The sequence below is a fragment of the Protopterus annectens genome, chromosome 1.part1 (genome assembly GCF_019279795.1).
Source record: "Protopterus annectens isolate FY-2018-M chromosome 1.part1, PAN1.0, whole genome shotgun sequence".
NCBI classification, from domain to species: Eukaryota; Metazoa; Chordata; order Ceratodontiformes; family Protopteridae; genus Protopterus; species Protopterus annectens.
The window spans coordinates 1,096,594,448-1,096,613,241 of NC_056726.1; the positions used below are offsets into that span (position 1 = coordinate 1,096,594,448).

Below are 18,794 nucleotides of genomic sequence, written 5' to 3' on the forward strand. Positions count from 1 at the left end.
ACAAGCAGAACCTTTATAAGACACAGGGTTTATATAGCAGTAAGAATGGAAGAGTTGGAAGATCAGATTACTACTCAGCCCCTGCTATTAACCAATTAGTGCCTTTTTTAGGCAAGGTTCAAATGACAAACTCACCACCTTAACAGGAACAGGCAAGCAAAAACCGAGGGTAATGCTACTCAATGCTAGAAGTCTAAATCTCAAAATGCACTAACTTGAGGCACTCCTTAAAATAGAGAACATCAATATCTGTGCAGTGACTGAGACCTAGTTCAAGGCTTCAGAGAGAGCACCCCTGCACTACCAAGCTATAACTCATACCACACTTTTCGGCCATGTAACCTGGACCGGAACACCAAAGGTGGAGGTTTGTCCATATTCATTAAGGATATCCACACCTCTAGGCTAGTTGCTCAACATAATGCAGCTGAGGTTATCCAAGTGCAACTAACTCTGGACAAAACTGCAATCCAAATTGTAGCTTGCTACAGATCACCCACCATGCCCCAGGATTCCCACTCCTCTTTTCTTGATGTACTGGAAAATATTAGAGTTCAAACAAAAACCCTAATAATTGGCGATTTCAACTATCCCACCATTAACAGGGAAAACTACTCATATACCAACTCCTTCGCTCAACACTTTCTGGAATTCATAAACTCCAATGCCCTGGATCAACTTATCCACACCCCCACCAGGAGCAACAATTTCCTAGATCTAGTCATTACCAACATGAGTGACCGGTGTTCCACACCTGAAGTCAAAGCCTCATTGGTCTGATCCGGCCATAAGCTAATTACCCTAGATATCCACATCCTGCCCCCACCCACCATTAAGGAAACCATGGTAAAACATTTCTCTAAAGCCAACTTCATGCTTCTTAAGACAGAGGCGGTGAACTTCATGACACCCATGCAGATGGACAATACAGTTATGACTACTGAATCCTACACAATTGCACTTTATAAGCACTTACATGAGTGCATGGATCGTGCTATCCCAAACAGAACAAAGACACTATCCACCAAAAAATGGAAGCCAATCTGGTGGTCCCCTGCCATAAACAAACTGTACAATAGAAGGAAGAAACTGTTGCAAAAGAGAGTAAAATCCCATGAGTGGAGGAGCTCCCTGGTCAGCCTTAGTAAGAAGCTGTGATCCCTGATAAAATCCTCCAAAGCTAGTTACGAAAACAAAATTGCCACTGATTCTAAAGACAACCACAAAGCATTCTATAGCTATGTCAAGAATCTCAATGGCAACACTCAAATCTGTTCTGAGTTACAGCACAATGCCACTAAATATACAGACCCAACTGATATTACCAACATCCTGGCAGATAGGTTCAGTGCTAACTTTACCCCCCTCTCACCGCCTAAAGAGCCCATCTCTATATCGGAAGAATACAAAGTTCCTGCAATCACGGCTGCACAGGTAAAAAACACACTTTCCAAAGCCAAGAACACAGCATCCATTGGACCAGACAACATCCCAGGCTGCGTTCTACATGAACTACAGAATGAACTGGCACCCCACCTAAGTACCATGTTCAATCATAGCCTCACCTCAGGCTTTGTGCATGCTGAATGGCACACAGTAACGGTTATCCCACTCCACAAGGGGGGAGCTACCACGGACCCCGGGAACTACCGCCCCATTAGCCTGACTAGCCTGGTCTGCAAGGCCATTGAATGTATCATCATGGAACTTATAAACAAAGACATTGGTAATCTTCTGACTCTAGACCCCACACAGTTCGGGTTTGTAAAAGGCAGATCATGTCTCCTAAACCTGATAGACTTCTTTGAAGCAGTCACCAAAGTTGTAGACAAAGATAAGGAGGTTCACACAGCCTATCTAGATCTTGCCAAGGCATTCAACATCATCCCCCACTCTGGAATTATAGATAAATTCATTAAACTAGGTATAAATCCCTATGTCACAAGATGGGTTGCCAACTGGCTCACTGACAGAACCCACACTGTGAAAGTAGCAGACTCCAAATCCAACTTCAGACCAGTGACAAGTGGAGTACCACAGGGTTCAGTCCTGGGTCCTCTCCTGTTTGGTATCTACTTCTCTGAAGAGCAGACTAACAAAGAAGGTCTTTGTCTAATGAAGTTCGCAGATGACTGCAGACTAGGAGCCATAATCAAAATGCCTAATGATGTGGACATCCTACAAAAGGGCCTTACTGAGACATATGCCTGGTGTCAAAGCCATGGCCTCAAGCTCAATGCCAAAAAGTGCATTGTCATCCCCTTTGGTAGAAACTCTGTACCCATGAACTACAACATAGGTGGTAGTATGCTTAACATCGAAAGTGTAATAAGAGACCTTGGGACACAGGTGGACAGTAGTCTCTCCTTTGATAATCACATCGCCACACTAGTCAGGAAATCCTTCTATGTGGCACACCTCATCACAAAAGGTTTCTCATCCAGAAAAAAAGAGGTCATTGTTCCCCTTTACTCATCACTCATTAGACCCATTATAGAGTACAATGCCCTTTTTGGTATGTACCTCACAAGTCATCTACAACAACTGGAAAGACCACAGAAATACCTTGCAAAGAGGATTACCAGCCTCAAACAGATGCCCTATGCAGACCGTCTCAAAAAACTCCAGCTTTACTCCGTCTCATATCGCCTACTCAGAGGTGATCTCTGCCTAACATACAAAGCTATGTCAAACCCAGAGCTGTTGGACATACTCCACTTAAAGAAATCCCAATCCCTCTGAGCTACACGCTCTAGGGACCTAATCCTTGTCACCACAATAAACAGAACATGCTGGAGGGATAGATTCCAGTCCCAGAGACTTCCAATACTCTGGAATAAACTACCTATTTATATCAAACAAAGCTCCTCATTAGCACTCTTCAAGAAAAATCTTGATGATTGGATGGGAAATAGGAAATTCACCCTGGGGATCACCTCTGTGGCTCTGCTCGACTGTGGTACAGGAAAATAATTTTCTTGGGTGGCAAAAGCCAGGGTACCTTTTTGGCTGAGCTTGTATAGGCCCCAGGGCTGATAGCCTAGTACCTACCTATGAACCTATGAACCTATGTTTATGAAGCTGGAAATTGATGGTGTAATGATGAATGTTGTTAGTGCATATGCTCCACAAGTTGGGTGTGCAATGGACGAGAAAGAAAAATTTTGGAGTGAGTTGGATGAAGTGGTGATGACTGTACCCAAGGGTGAGAGACTGGTGATTGGAGCAGATTTCAATGGGCATGTTGGTGAAGGAAACAGAGGGGATGAGGAAGTGATGGGTAGGTACGGTGTTAAATTAAGGAATGCAGAAGGTCAGATGGCAGTGGATTTTGTGAAAAGGATGGACATGGCTGTGGTGAATATGTATTTTAACAAGACGAAGGAGCATAGGGTGACATACAAGAGTGGAGGAAGATGCACACAGGTGGATTATATCTTATGTAGGAGGGCCAGTTTGAAGGAGACTGGAGACTGTAAAGTGGTGACCGGGAAAAGTGCAGTTAGGCAGCATGGGATGGTGGATTGTAGGATGACATTGGTGATCAAGAAGAGCAGGAGGAGTGTGAGCACAGCACCAAGGATCAAATGGTGGAAATTGAAAAAAGGTAATTGTGAGGTGGAGTTCAGGGAAGAGTTAAGACAGGCACTGGGTGGCAGTGAAGAGTTACCAAATAGCTGGGTAACTACAGCAGAACTAGTATGGGAGATGGCTGGAGAGGTTCTTGGTATGACATCTGTGGGAGGGTGGCCTAATGGTTAAGGTGTTTGCCTTACAAGCACAAGCTGCAGGGTTTGAGTCTCACACGGGATAACTGGCTAGGCTTAAAATGGCCCACAAGGGCAGTTAGCCTAGTACTAACCTATGAACCTATGAACCTATCTGGACAGAGGAGGGATGACAAGGAGACATGGTGGTGGAATGAGGAAGTACAGGAGAGTATACAGAGAAAGAGGTTCACAAAGAAGAAGTGGGATTGTCAGAGAGATGAAGAAAGTAGACAGGAGTATAAGGAGATGAGGTGCATGGCAAAGAGAGAGGTGGCGAAGGCTAAGGATAAGGCATATGAAGAGTTGTATGAAAGGTTGGACACAACGGAGGGAGAAAAGGACCTGTACCGATTGTTTAGACAGAGGGACCAGCAAGGAAAGATGTGCAGCAGTTAAAGGTGATAAAGGATAATGAGGGAAACATACTCACAAGTGAGGAGAGTGTGTTGAGTAGATGGAAAGAGTACTTTGAGGGATTGATGAATGAAGAGAATGAGAGGGAGAGAAGGTTGGATGATGTGCGGATAGTGAATCATGAAGTGCATTGGATTAGCGAAGAGGAAGTAAGGAAAGCTATGAAGAGGATGAAGAACGGAAAGGCTGTTTGTCCAGATGAAATACCTGTGGAAGCATGGAGGTGTTTAGGTGAAATGGCAGTGGAGTTTTTAACCAGATTCTTTAATGAAATTTTGGAAAGTAAGAGGATGCCTGAGGAATGGAGAAAAAGTGTTTTGGTACCGATTTTTAAGAATAAGGGTGATGTGCAGAGCTGTAGTAACTACAGAGGGATTCAATTGATCAGTCACAGCATGAAGTTATGGGAAAGAGTAGTGGAAGCTAGGTTAAGAAGGGACATGATGATTAGTGATCAGCAGTATGGTTTCATGCCGGAAAAGTGCACTACAGATTCGATGTTTGCTCTGAGAGTGCTGATGGAGAAGTACAGAGAAGGTCAAAAGGAGTTGCATTGTGTTCTTGTAGACTTACAGAAAGCATATGACAGGGCGCCTAGATAGGAGTTGTGGTATTGTATGAGGAAGTCGAGAGTGTCAGAGAAGTATGTAAGAGTGGTACAGTAATGTACGAGGGTAGTGTGACAGCAGTGAGGTCTGCGGTGGGAGTGATGGATGTGTTTAAGGTGGAGGTGGGATTACATCAAGGATCAGCTCTGAGCCCTTTCTTATTTGCAATGGTGATGGACAGGTTGACAGACGAGATCAGACAGGAGTCCCCATGGACTATGATGTTTGCAGATGACATTGTGATCTGTAGTGAGAGTAGGGAACAGGTGGAGGAGACCCAGGAGAGATGGAGATATGCTCTAGAGAGAAGAGGAATGAAGGTCAGCAGGACTAAGACAGAATATATGTGTGTGGATGAGAGGGAGGACAGAGGAATGGTGAGGATGCAAGAAGCAGAGGTGGCAAAGGTGGATGAGTTTAAATACTTGGGATCAATAGTTCAGAGTAATGGTGAGTATGGAAGAGAGGTGAAGAAGAGAGTACAGGCAGGATGGAGTGGGTGAAGAAGAGTGTCAGGAGTGATTTGTGACAGACAGGTACCAGTAAGAGTGAAAGGGAAGGTCTACAAGAGGGTAGTGTGATCAGCTATGTTATATGGGTTGGGGACAGTGGCACTGACAAAAAGGCAGGAGTCAGAGCTGGACGTGGCAGAGTTAAAGATGCTAAGATTTGCACTGGGTGTGATGAGGATGGACAGGATTAGGAATAAGTATATTAGAGGGTCAGTCCAGGTTGGAAGGTTTGGAGACAAAGCCAGAGAGGCAAGATTACATTGGTTTGGACATGTGCTGAGGAGAGATGCAGAGTATATTGGGAAAAAGATGCTAAGGATGAAGCTACCAGGCAACATGAAAAGAGGAAGGCCTAAGATAAGGTTTATGGATGTGGTGAGATAGGACATGCAGGTAGTTGGTGTGACAGAGCAAGATGCAGAGGACAGGAAGAAATGGAAACAGGTGATCCACTGTGGTGACCCCTAACGGGAACAGCTGAAAGAAGATGATGCTTTCTCCTTAACATCCCACAAAGCATTATGTCCTACTGCATGACTTTTTGTGTTAATATCCTCTACCATAACTTTCACATCCTCCCTTTTACTTATATCATCATCCACAATTTCTCTCACAACCAATAACATTTCTCAACATCCCTTTTAAACCATGTGCACTTTCTTCCATCATGTCCTTCATCCTTCCTTCCATTCTTGTCTGTGTTATTCTCATTAAAAACATATAATCTGTGTTATTTAGTTTGATGGTCATCATTTTTTATTTCATTCTGTTCATCTTTTTTTTCATATAAATATTAGTATCCTATTATGTCAGTCTTCATAAAAAATCCTTCCTTCAACCATTCATTTATGCATTTTTAAATATTAATTTGCCAACACACTAATTTGTTGTACATTCCATACCCTATACCATCTGGTCCTGATAGTGAGTCAAAATTTACTTTCTTAAGTACTTAATCCAAATCACTAATCATAATTTCTTTTTCAAAATTTTCCTTAACTCGTTCTGGAAATTTTCTTGCTTTCCATTCTGATTTATTTTCCTTCTTTTTACTCTTATACATATTTTCCTCATGCTGTACAACAGTGCTCACAATTTACTCTTGTGAAATTATACCTTTCATTGTACCTTTTTCATAGGTTCATATGTAGGTACTAGGCTATGGGCCCTGGGGCCTATACAAGTCTAGCCAAAAAGGTACCCTGGCTTTTGCCACCCAAGAAAATTATTTTCCTGTGCCACTGTCGAGCAGAGCCACAGAAGTGATCCCCGGGGTGAATTTCCTATTACCCATCCAATCATCACGATTTTTCTTGAAGAGTGCTAATGAGGACCTTTGTTTGATATAGATAGGTAGTTTGTTCCAGAGTATGGGAAGTCTTTGGGACAGGAATCTCCCTCCATCATGTTCTGTTTATTGTGGTGACAAGGTTTAGGTCCCTAGAGCATGTAGCTCAGAGGGATTGGGATTTCTTTAAGTGGAGCATGTCCAACAACTCTGGGTTTGACATAGCTTTGTATGTTAGGCAGAGATCGCCTCTGAGTAGGCGATATGCAACAGAGTAAAGCTGGAGTTTTTTGAGACGGTCTTTGTAGGGCATCTGTTTGAGGCTGGTAATCCTCTTTGTGAGGTATTTCTGCAGCTATTTCAGTTGTTGTAGGTGTCTTGTGAGGTACATACCAAAAGGGGCATTGTACTCTATAATGGGTCTAATGAGTAATGAGTAGAGGAGAAAAATTACTTATTTTTTCCTGGATGAGAAACATTTTGTGATGAGGTGTGCCACGTAGAAGGATTTCCTGATTACTGTGGCGATGTGATTATCAGAGGAGAGACTACTGTCCACCTGTGTCCCAAGGTCTCTTATCACATTTTCGGTGTTAAGTAGACTACCACCTATGTGGTAGTTCATAGGTACAGAGTTTTTATCAATGGGGATGACAATGCACATTCTGGCATTGAGCTTGAGGCCATGACTTTGACACCAGGCATCTGTCTCATTGAGGCCTTTTTGTAGGATGTCCACATCATTAGTAGTTTTGACTATGGCTCCTAGTTTGCAGTAATCTGCAAACTTCCATTAGCCAAAGACCTTCTGTGTTAGCCTCTACTTCAGCGAAGTAGATACCAAACAGGAGAGGACCTAGGACTGAACCCTAAGCTACTCCACTTGTCACTGGTCTGAAGTCGGATTTGGAGTCTGCTACTTTCACAGTGTGGATTCTGTCAGTGAGCCAGTTGGCAACCCATCTTGTGACATAGGCAATTATATGCAATTTAGTGAGTTTATCTATAATTCCAAAGTGGGGGTGGTGTCAAAAGCCTTGGTGAGATCTAGATAGGCTGTCTGAACCACTTTACCCTCATCTACGGCTTTGGTGACTGCTGCAAAGAAGTCTATCAAATTTAGGAAATATGATCTTTTACAAACCCAAACTGGGTGGGGTCCAGAGTTTGGAGATTACCAATGTCTTTGTTTATAAGTTCCATGATGATACATTCCATGACATTGCAGACCAGGCTCTTCAGGTTAATGGGGCGGTAGTTCCCAGGGTCCCTGGTGGCTCCCCCTTTGTGGAGTGGGATAACTGTTGCTGTGTGCCATTCAGTGGGCACAAAGCCTGAGGTGAGGCTATGACTGAACATGGTACTTAGGTGGGGTGCCAGTTTATTCTGTAGTTCATGTAGAATGCAGCCTGGGATGTTGTCAGGTCCCACGGATGCTGTGTTCTTGGCTTTGGAGAGTGTAGTTTTTACCTGTGCAGCTGTGATTACAGGAACCTTGCATTCATCCAGTATAGAGATGGGCCCTTTAGGGGGTGAGAGGGGGGTAAAATTAGTACTGAACCTATCTGCCAGGATGTTGGTAATATCAGTTGGTTCTGTATATTTAGTTCCATTGTGCTGTAACTCAGAGCAGATCTGAGTGTTGCCACTGCGTTTTTGACATTGCTATAGAATGCTTTTTGGTTGAATTTAGAATCAGTGGCGATTTTGTTTTCATAACTAGCTTTGGAGGATTTTATGAGGGCTCTCAGCTTCTTTCTGAAGCTGACCAGGGAGTTCCTCCAGTCATGGGATTTTACTCTTTTTTGCAACAGTTTCTTTCTCTTGTTGTAGAGTTTGTTTATGGCAGGGGACCACCACATTGGCTTTGTTTTTTTGGAGGATAGCATCTTGTTTCTGTTAGGGATATCACGATCCATGCACTCATGTAATTGCTTATAAAGTGCTTTTGTGTAGGATTCAACAGTTCTACTTCTATTGTCTATCTGCATGGGTGTCATGAAGTTTGCCACTTCTGTCTTAAGAAGCGTGAAGTTAGCTTTGGAGAAATGTTGGGGCAGGAATTGACCTCTGTTGTGAGACACCAGTCACCCATGTTGGTAATGATCAGATCTAGGATATTGCTGCCCCCAGTGGGGGTGTGGATAAGTTGATCCAAGGCATTCGAATTTATGAATTCCAGAAAACGTTGAGCAAAAGAGTTGGTACATGAGCAGTTTTCCCAGTAAATGGTGGGCTAGTTGAAATCACCCATTATTATGGATGTTTAGGGTGATTAGCTTGTGGTCGGATCTGACCAACGAGGAATTGACCTCTGGTGTGGATCACCGGTCACCCATGTGGGTAATGACCAGGTCTTTGATATTGCTGGCCCTGGTGGGGCTGTGGATAAGCACTAATCCAGACCATCTTTTTTTCAAGAAGGTTTCACTGCACCCTAGTGGCAGGAGTGTGCAGTTAGAACTTATCTGATCGAAGACTGCTGGAACGGGGCTCAGTTTTTAGCTTGTTATTGGTTAATTTGTTTAAATCAGTTTGCTCATTTTCTACTGTTATATTAAAAAAAAATACACTGTAAAAAATTTCTCCAAAGCCAACTTCACGCTTCATAAGACAGAAGTGGCAAACTTCATGACACCCATGCTGATGGACAGTAGAGGTACGACTGCTGAATTCTACACAAAAGCACTTTATAAGCACTTACACGAGTGCATGGATAGTGCTATCCCTAACAGAACCAAGATGCTATCTTCCAAAAAAAGGAAGCCAATCTGGTGGTCCCCTGCTATAAACAAACTTTACAACAGAAGAAAGAAACTGTTGCAAAAAAGAGTAAAATCCCATGATTGGAGAAACTCCCTGGTCAGTGTCAGTACGAAGCTGAGATCCCTCATAAAATCCTCCAAAGCTAGTTACAAAAACAAAATTCATCACTGATTCTAAGGACAACCACAAAGCATTTTATAGCTATGTCAAGAATCTCATAGGCCACAAAGTCAAAAGCTTGCTAAACGGAACAAATTTAGGACAATATTTTTTTATTTCTGAAGTCACTGTAATAAAGATCAAAGTTGTAATGATATATATTGATGGCAAATTTTGAAATGTGATAATAAATGCAACAAACCTACATTGGATGTTAAAGCTGAACTTTAAAAAAGATTGATTTTAGTTTTAGTTAAACAAACTGAAGAGCAAAATGAAAAACACTTAAAATGTTATTTTATTACTTTGAGCATTAACTATATTTTGTTTATTTATTTATTTTACATTTGTTTACCGGGATTCCCCAACTGGACAGATGTCCTTTTTCAGTGGAGGCTCTCGAAGAAAAGCTCCACATAGAAAAATACAGAAGAAGTAAACAGTGGTACAATATACAAGTAATAATAAAAACATGCAATGTAGGGTAAAATTAAACAAATTTAGGACAGTTCTGTTTAAAGACACAACTTCAAGCATTCTCTAACAAGTAATATTCAAACAAATAATACTTCAATGGATTATTTTAATATATGGTAGGATGGTGGACAACCATGGTTACATATAATACAATATGAGGTAAAAATCCTGGAGTAGTCATTGCTTGTTTGATTTTAGGAGTAATAATATCGATGAAAGTATGGATTATATAGATAGCAGGAATAGTAACTAAATACGGAGTGAGTATAAAGACCTTTAGGTTATGCTGAGAGAGTGACAAGGCTAGAGGTGGTGAGGGCACGGTGGGTTTGTACAGTAGTTTTGAATTGAGCTAGGGATGAAGACATAGTAATATTTTTTTGGAAGTGCATTCCAGATTTTTCCTATGCAGTTCACATCATATAAAATGATGTGAATTAATGTCCCACATTTAAATAACAAATGCATGGCTATTATATGTTATTATTAAGGGGGTATAATCATTTTCAAACTTTCCACTACTGATCGCACATGGAGTCAGAAGCAACCCCTGACTCTGAGTAACTGTAGTACAGCTCCACCTGTATGTGGGACTAGTTACTACAGGCAGTCTAGCTTCCCACTCAGTACATGTCTGCAGTACTTACTTGTACATACAGATGGAGCTTCTGACACTTTGTAAAGTCAGTTCATTTCAATAGACTTTGCTAATGATTCTGCCTTGTAGACTGGGAAGCCTTGCTGATTCACAACAGTGAATTAGTTTGTTATGAAGCACCTGATTAACATTTTCTTAACATCTCCCTTCTCCAAGGAAAAGTACCCAACTGCTTCCAAAAATGCAAACATATTACCACTGCTGAAGAAAGCAACTCCATCAAGTCTGAATGATTCATAGGTTCATAGGTTCATAGGTAAGTACTAAGCTATCTGCCCTAGGGCATTTATAAGCCTAGCCAGAATGTGTTGGCTTTTGCCTCCCTTTTAGATTAGATTCCTGAGCCTCTGTCCATCAGGGCCATAGAATTGATCCCAGGGTAAAATTTAAGATTTCCCATCCACTCATCAAGATTTCTTTTGAAGAGGGTCAGTGAGGGGATTTGCCTAACATGGACTGGGTTTCTATTCCAGAGTGAGGGAAGCCTCTGGGATATGAATCTATCCCTCCAGCATGTTCTATTTATTGTTGTGCTGAGGTTTAAATCCCTGGAGCGTGTAGCTCTAATGGATTTGGTTTTCTTGAGGTGGAGCATGTCCATTAATTCCGGGTTAGACATGGCCTTGTACGTCATGCAGAGATCACCTCTGAGTAGGTGGTAAGCAACTGAGTATAGCTGGAGTTTCTTTAATCGAGCTGCATAGGGCATCTGTTTGAGGCCACAATCCTCTTGGTGAGGTACTTTTGAGGTCTCTCCAACTGTTGCAGGTGTTGGGTAAGGTACATCCCAAATGGGGCATTGTACTCAATTATGGGACTGATGAGCAATGAGCAGAGAGGCACAATGACCTCTCTTGACCTAGATGTGAACCCTTTTGTGATTAGGTGGGCTATATAGAAGGTTTTTCTAACCACTTTGGCAATGTGATTATCAAAGGAGAGGTTACTATCTACTTGGGTCCCGAGATCCTTAATTACATCTTCCATGTTTAGTGGATTACCTCTTATGTGGTAGTTTGTGGGCACTTTGTTTTTCCCAAAGGGGATGACTATGCACTTTTTGGCTTTTAGCTTGAGGCCATGGTTCTGACACCAGGTATCTGTCTCCATAAGACCCTTCTGGAGGATGCTTGTGTCAGCCGGAGAGTTGATTATGGCTCCAAGTTTGCAATCATCTGCGAACTTGGTCAGCCGCAGTCCTCCCTTGCTTGCCTGTATCTCAGAGAAGTATATACCGAACAAGAGGGGTCCCAGGACTGAGCCCTGTGGGATGCCACTTGTAACCGGTTTGGAGTCCGACATGGCACCCGCAACTCTGACCATGTGAGTTCTATCCCTGAGCCAGATTGCAACCCATCTCATGACATATGGGTTGATATTTAAGCTGGTAAGCTTATTTATAATGCCAGAGTGGGGTATTGTGTTGAAGGCCTTTGCGAGGTCCAGGTAGGCTGTGTGGACTACCTTTCCCCCAACTATGGCTTTGATAACTGTTTCAAAGAAGTCAACTAGGTTTAAGAGGCAAGATCTGCCTTTAACAAAGCTGAATTGTGTAGGGTCCAGTGTCTGGAGGTTCCCAATGTCTTTGTTTATGAGATCCATGATGATGCGCTCTATAGCCTTGCAGAACAGGCTAGTCAGGCTTATAGGATGATAGTTGCTAGGAACCATTGTGGCACCACCTTTGTGGAGTGGGATAACTGTTGCTGTACGCCATTCTTTGGGTACATATCCTGTAGTAAGGCTGAGTTGAAACAGTGAGTTTATGTGAGGGTTTAGTTATTTTTGGAGTTTTTTACTTTGGAGAGGGCTGCTTTCACCTGTGTGTCTGTGATGTCTGGGGGACTACATTCTTCTGGGATAGACACTGGCTTTTTTGGGGGGGAAGGGGGGGTAATGCTTGCACTGAACCTGTCTGCCAGGATGTTGGCAATGTCAGTGGGTTAAGTGTATTTTATGCCATTCTGCACCAACTCAGAGCAGATCTGAGAGTTGCCACCTAGTTTCTTAATGTAGCTAAAGAAGGCCTTGTGATTTTTCATTAGAGCCTTTGGTGATTTTTCTTTCGAAGCTAGCCCTCGAAAATTTTATGAGAGAATGTAGTTTCTTGCTGGTACTGATTAGGGATGCCTTCCCTTTTTGGGATTTTGCTCTATCATGCAGTAGTTTCCTCCTTCTGTTGTATAGCTTATTTATGGCCAGGGTCCACCAGACTGGTCTCCTGTTTTTGGAGGAGTGAGTCTTGGTTTTGCTTTGGATGACTCGATCCATGCATTCCTGTAGGTGCTCATAGAATGCATTTGTAAAGGATTCTGCAGTTTGTGTAGCATTTTCCATTAGTCGGGAGGCTTTGAAACTTTTCACTTCGGTTTTGAGAAGTGTGAAGTTTGCTTTTGAGGAATTTTTCACAGTGGTTTCCTTGGCTGGGGTGGGGTCAGGATGTGGATGTCCATTGTGATTAGTTTATGGTCTGATCTTACCAACGAGGGGTTTACCTCTGGTATTGAGCATTGGGTCCCCATGTTGGTGATGACCAGGTCCAATATGTTGTCCCCTCTTGTGGGAGTGGTGACTAGCTGTTCCATGGCATTTGAGTTTATAAACTCCAGGAACTATTGGGCAAAGGAGTTGGGACTTGAGTAGTTTTCTCAGTCAATGTTTGGGTAGTTGAAATCACCCAATATCATGGTGTTTGGTGAGACCTTCATATTCTCCAATGTTCTCAGGAATGCCGAGTGAGGGTCCTGAGACAAGGTGGGTGATCTGTAGCAGGCTACAAACTGAAAAGCAGTTTTGCCCACTGTTAGTTGCACTTGGATGGTCTCCAATGCCTCGTGCAGTGCTACTAACCTGGAGGTGTGGGAATCCTTGATGAAAATGGATACTCCCCCACCCTTTGTATTTCAGTCTGAGTTTTGGGGCTGAAAAGTATGGTATGAGTTATATCCTGGTAATGCTGGGGTGCTTTCTGGAGCCTTGAACCAGGTTTCTGTTACTGCACAGATATCGATTTTCTCCATACTGCAGAGTGCCTCGAGTGTGTGCATCTTGAGGTTTAGACTTCTGGCGTTGAGTTGCATTACCCTTAGTTTTTTGTTTCTTGTATTGTCTATGGAGGTGGGTTTGTCTTCTGAGCCTTGCCTAAAAAAGGCACTATGGGGGTGGCAAGAGCCTTGGCCAGTATTCGAAAGCCTATGGGTGACAGGTGCAAGCAATCCCTAGCGAAGCAATGTGGATGTCTAGCATGTCATCCCAGGCTGACAGACACTGGATCCCCTTTGAATGACACCAATAGCTTAACCGATTGTTAAAATTCATCATTTTGTCTTTCTACTGTGGCATCATTCTTGGTGAGGGCAAGATGCTACTCAGGGTCATACTGGCTTGGGCTACATGATCAGAGAGCTCCTCTTTGTCTCTTTTCATATAGTCCAGGGAAGTAAGTCTCAGGTCATTCACACCAACATGGACAATGGCAAAGTCATATTTGTACCTGTTGTGGAGTGACCTGAGTGCTTGTGTTATGTGGTGGATCCTGGCACCCGACAGGCAGCTTACAGTGACCTTCTCCTTGTTCATTCTGGTGAGTGGGACGTCAGTGTGCCTGACAATAGAGTCTCCCATTACTAGTGTATTTGGTGTGTTATTTAGCCTTAATGGCTGTGACTGTGTGGCACACTGATTTTGTGAAGTATGTGACATGTGAAAATTGTTGTGGGGTAGCAGTTGCTTGGATGTCTGCTTTGGATGTCTCTGCTGCTTTGGCAGATTCTTATTTAGAGCCTCTGAGTATGTTTTTGTGAGTTTATGTGTCTTGTTTGCTGATATGATTGGTCTATGTGAGACTGGTTTTGTGGTGCAAGTGGTTTCCGTCTCCTCTTGACTGACTGTGCTAGTCTTGGGTTGAGAGAGCTCAGCCTCCAGTTTGGCTGTATAGTTGCATCTCTCACATATATTTGAGTTTGTTGGAAGGAGGAGAGAGTTGTCTGTGTACACAACGCAATTGTAACATTGCCTCAAGATTCCCAGATTTACCAGTTGGACTGGAGAGTATACCTGAAACTGCCCTTTGAACATGCCTGAATAGTTTAAAGATTGATTTATTGATTGTCTGGAAGGGACAAATAGGGAGCCTTGTACTTCTAAGATAGTATAAGGGGGTGTAGTGCTATAGTTTGTTAGTGCTTACTTGAGAAGTTTGAGCAAGTGCTGGGCTTTAAAAGGAAGGTTGAGTGCTTGCTTTGAGAGTTTGACTAGTTCTAAGGGAAAAATTGAAGAGCAGACTTTGTGGAGCCAGGAATAGTTTAAACCTGCTTAAACGGTACTGCACAATGTTGTGCGGCGTGCGATGCGCAAAGCCACACAAAACCGCGCAAATGCAGGTTTTAAGGCAGGGAGCTTGAAAGAGATAGAAATTAGCCCAAAATGGCCAATAAACTACTAGTTGCTGGGCTGTGACCACTCCTCCAGGGACAGATAGGCTGCTCAAAGCTCCGCACTCTCACTGGTGAAGCTTCCTCCTATCCAAGTAAGGATATGGGCAACACAGGAATGTATACCACCGCCCAGAATTCAGCAAAACATGAAATCTGGACTACTCTAGTTTAGAAAAGGTGGGAAACAAAGATTTTGTTTTTGTTTTTCGGATTTTTTTTTTAACAGAACAACAGCAATTTAACAAAAAACACAGTAAATGCTTTAAACAGGCTAGCGCACTTGAGTGTGTAGCCTACAACAGTAAAACAACACAAAAACAACTTTAAAATGATTTCTGGAAATGCCGAACAGTAAAGAATCCAAAAATAATGCTTTTTAAATCTTAGAATAGCTAAAAACTCGCTTTCTGGTGAGAAAATGCAGTCGCAGGAAGAATAACAGAGAAAAATACTTAAATCAGTTGAAAGTCTCTCTTTTGTGTCTCTGCTGCTTGTAGCACTCTGCAGGCCACCACGAGGAGCTGTGCTGAGTTGAATACGAGTGCAAAATCATGCAAATGCGAGTTTTAAGGCATGGAGCTTGAAAGAGATAGGAATTAGCCCAAAACAGCCAATAAACTACTAGTTGCTGGGCTGAGACCACTCCTCCAGGGACAGATAGGCTGCTCAAAGCTCCCCACTCTCACTGGCCATTAGTCCTCATGTCCACTGCCATGAAAAGTTTTGAAAGACTGGTCAAAAAATACCTGTCAGCAAAATTACTAGCTGTACTTGCCCCACTACAGTTTGCATATCGTGCCAATCACTCCACGGCGGATGCCATCTTGGTTGCACTACATCTCACAATGGCACAGCAGATGCCATCTCGGTTGCACTACATCTCACAATGGTACAGCAGATGCCATGTCGGTTGCATTACATCTCACAATGACACAGGATGGTTAGGATGTTGTCTATTGACTTTAGTTCAGCATTCAGCACAGTTATTCCACAACAGCTAATCGACAAACTTGTCCATCTAGGCATCAGTAATCACATGTGCAACTGGATACTTGACTTTTTGATAAAAAAAATCACAAAAAGTATATGTGGGAAAGAATTCCTCAAGAAACACTACAATTAACATGGGAGTACCTCAGGGTTGTGTATTTAGAGCACTGTCATTTACCATACTAACTCACGACTGCATAGCTAAATTTAATACCAATCATGTCATCAAGTCTGAAGATGACACCAGAGTTGTGGGCCTCATCAGTGATGAAGATGAAGGAGCATACAGGGAAGAAGTGAAACAAAGTGACTCTACTGGTTGACTGGTGTGCTGGGTACAATCTCGATCTCAATGTCACCAAAACCAAGGAGATCATAATAGACTTCAGGAGAACCCATCCAGCTCAAACATCACTCGTGATTAATGGAGAGAGGGTGGAAACAGTAAGTAGCAGTAATTCCTGGAAGTTCACATCGAGGAGGACTTATCCTGGTCACTAAATACCAGTCACATAGTCAGGAAACCCCACCAATGCCTGCAGTTTCTGTGGAGGTTATGGAACGCTAATCTACCACCCTTCATTGTTATCATCTTCTATGGGGGGGGGGGGCATAGAAAGGATTCTAATAAGCAACTTCACAGTGTGGCAGAGAGGCTGTTTAGCTGGAGATCAAAAAGCCCTACAGAGGGTGGGGAAGGTCACTGAGAAAATAACAGCCTTCAACTTCCCAGCGATACATGGTCTGTATATGACACGTTGCTACAACAGGGCCATGAAAATAGCCAGTGATCTTACACACCCTGCCTACGGTATTGTTTACAAGCCTGTCATCTGGCAGATGGTACCACAGCATGCTCTGTAAAACAACCAGGTTCAGGAACAGTTTCTTCCCACAGGTGGTTAGGTTCTTGAACTCTGGAAGCACTCTCAGGAATGTTAGTCATTTTCAACATCTTGTGTCAGTCAAACCATTATGGTGCAATAGAAATTATGAGATGCTCGCTCATAGTTAGCTGTTTACAATGTCAATCAAGTGCAATATTTATCTGCTAGCTATTCTAACATGTCAGAAAATAAGTATGCAATAAATAAATGTGCAATAATCAATCACTGGGCTGCTAAAACTGTGGACATAATAATTTATAGTAGCATGTAGTAATATAATCAGTCTAAGTTAAAGTTAATATTATGTATGTTGCATGTGCTATATGTAATTTTTGTGTGTGTAATTGTTATCTCAATACTGCACCTGGTACATGCAATTTCATTTAGGTTACCATTGTGGAGTTTAAATGACAATAAAGTTCACTTTGACTTTGACTTTGATATTACTTTTGGAACTGGGTATAAGGCTCTACCATTCTCCATTGGTCTCCATCAAATGGAGAGCACTGGAGTCCTTTCTTTAGCAGTTAGCCACGGTGTAGCATGCTTACTTGGTTGTGTTACACCAAGCCAGACTGGATTTGAGTCAAGCTGGACAGATGAGTAATACAGGAAGCACCTTTTGTAACGAATTAAATATTTTCTGTGACTGTTGTCTTTTCTTGGTTGTGCCCGTTTATTTATTAAAATCACTTTTTTGGTTGTATTACAATGTTGATGGCTTACCTCATAGTTGCCGAATATAGGAGTCTTAGCTACCTCCTACTGTTCTGTTGTACTGCTGTCCAGCATTGAAAGATGCTAACATATCAAGCAAAGTAACTTCAAGCCTTGGATTCCTGCGATCCCTTTTATGCACTTTAAATGATCATTTTCAATGTTGAATTTGTCTGTGGACATACATCTGATTCTGCATGAAGTTGGATAATTTTCAAGTTTCCATTTAAGTTCTTCAAGTAGACCTGGCTGTTTACAGAATGGTCTTAGCAATCCATGGAATAAGTTTACCTGTTTGGAATGCAGTTCTCAACAAAATAATTATAGACGTAAATGGCAATTTCTAAATGTAGTAAAACTCTGACAGTATTAGTTATGATCAGCAAAAATGCATCAACGCTCATCTCATTGAATCTTTTGTACCATGTTTCATCAAGTTGTGAGCATTGTTGTGTCATATATAACCTACAACATAACATTAATTACCTCATAGCATTTCACAAATAATTTGAGAGTATTTACCTCCAATGTCACAAATGTTTTTAAATGATGAAAGGTCAAATGCTGTAACCACATCGTTTCCAAAGATATTCCAGGCACAATTCAAAAATTCCAGGTATAGGGTAGTCTGTTCTGTAGAACTGAAAGGGAAAAACAATAAAATCAATTATCTTGAAATTGTGAATCAGTATCAGGTACAAGCCAAATATGAGCCTGGCTGCTGATATCAGTATAGGTGCTGAGCTGAAACCTAAACACCACTAAGTGGAGAGTTGGATCAAACAGAGTTTGCATGGTCAGCAAGAGTGTCCTGAGGATACATAGTAGTACTTGTGCACAAGATGAGTTCAGCTTCCACATCCAGAACAGCTTCTGCTGTGTACTAGGTAAGGTCTGGCACATGGAAACTGACTTGACCCTATTCATGACCTCAGTAGCTGATGTACTAGCAAGGACCTCTGGCTATTAGTAACAGTAGTAACTGTAGCACCCTGAGAGAAACCATCTGTGAAGGAAACCATCATGTTAAGATCAATGACCTTCAGTAGGTCTTTAGTGCAGTGTTACTAGTGGGGGGGTCTTTGAATTTCACTAACAAGTATGAACAAGCC

General features: G+C 42.2%; 1 protein-coding gene across 1 annotated transcript in view; it reads right to left on the bottom strand.

Annotated features, from left to right (window-relative positions):
• The window catches only part of LOC122815448 (acetylserotonin O-methyltransferase-like), a 485,689-nt gene that overhangs the window by 304,551 nt on the left and 162,344 nt on the right, over window positions 1-18,794 (bottom strand). The window contains exon 5 of the mRNA XM_044087953.1: window positions 18,205-18,323. Within this exon, the coding sequence (XP_043943888.1) occupies window positions 18,205-18,323 (119 nt within the window). The remainder of the gene's footprint in view (window positions 1-18,204; window positions 18,324-18,794) is intronic.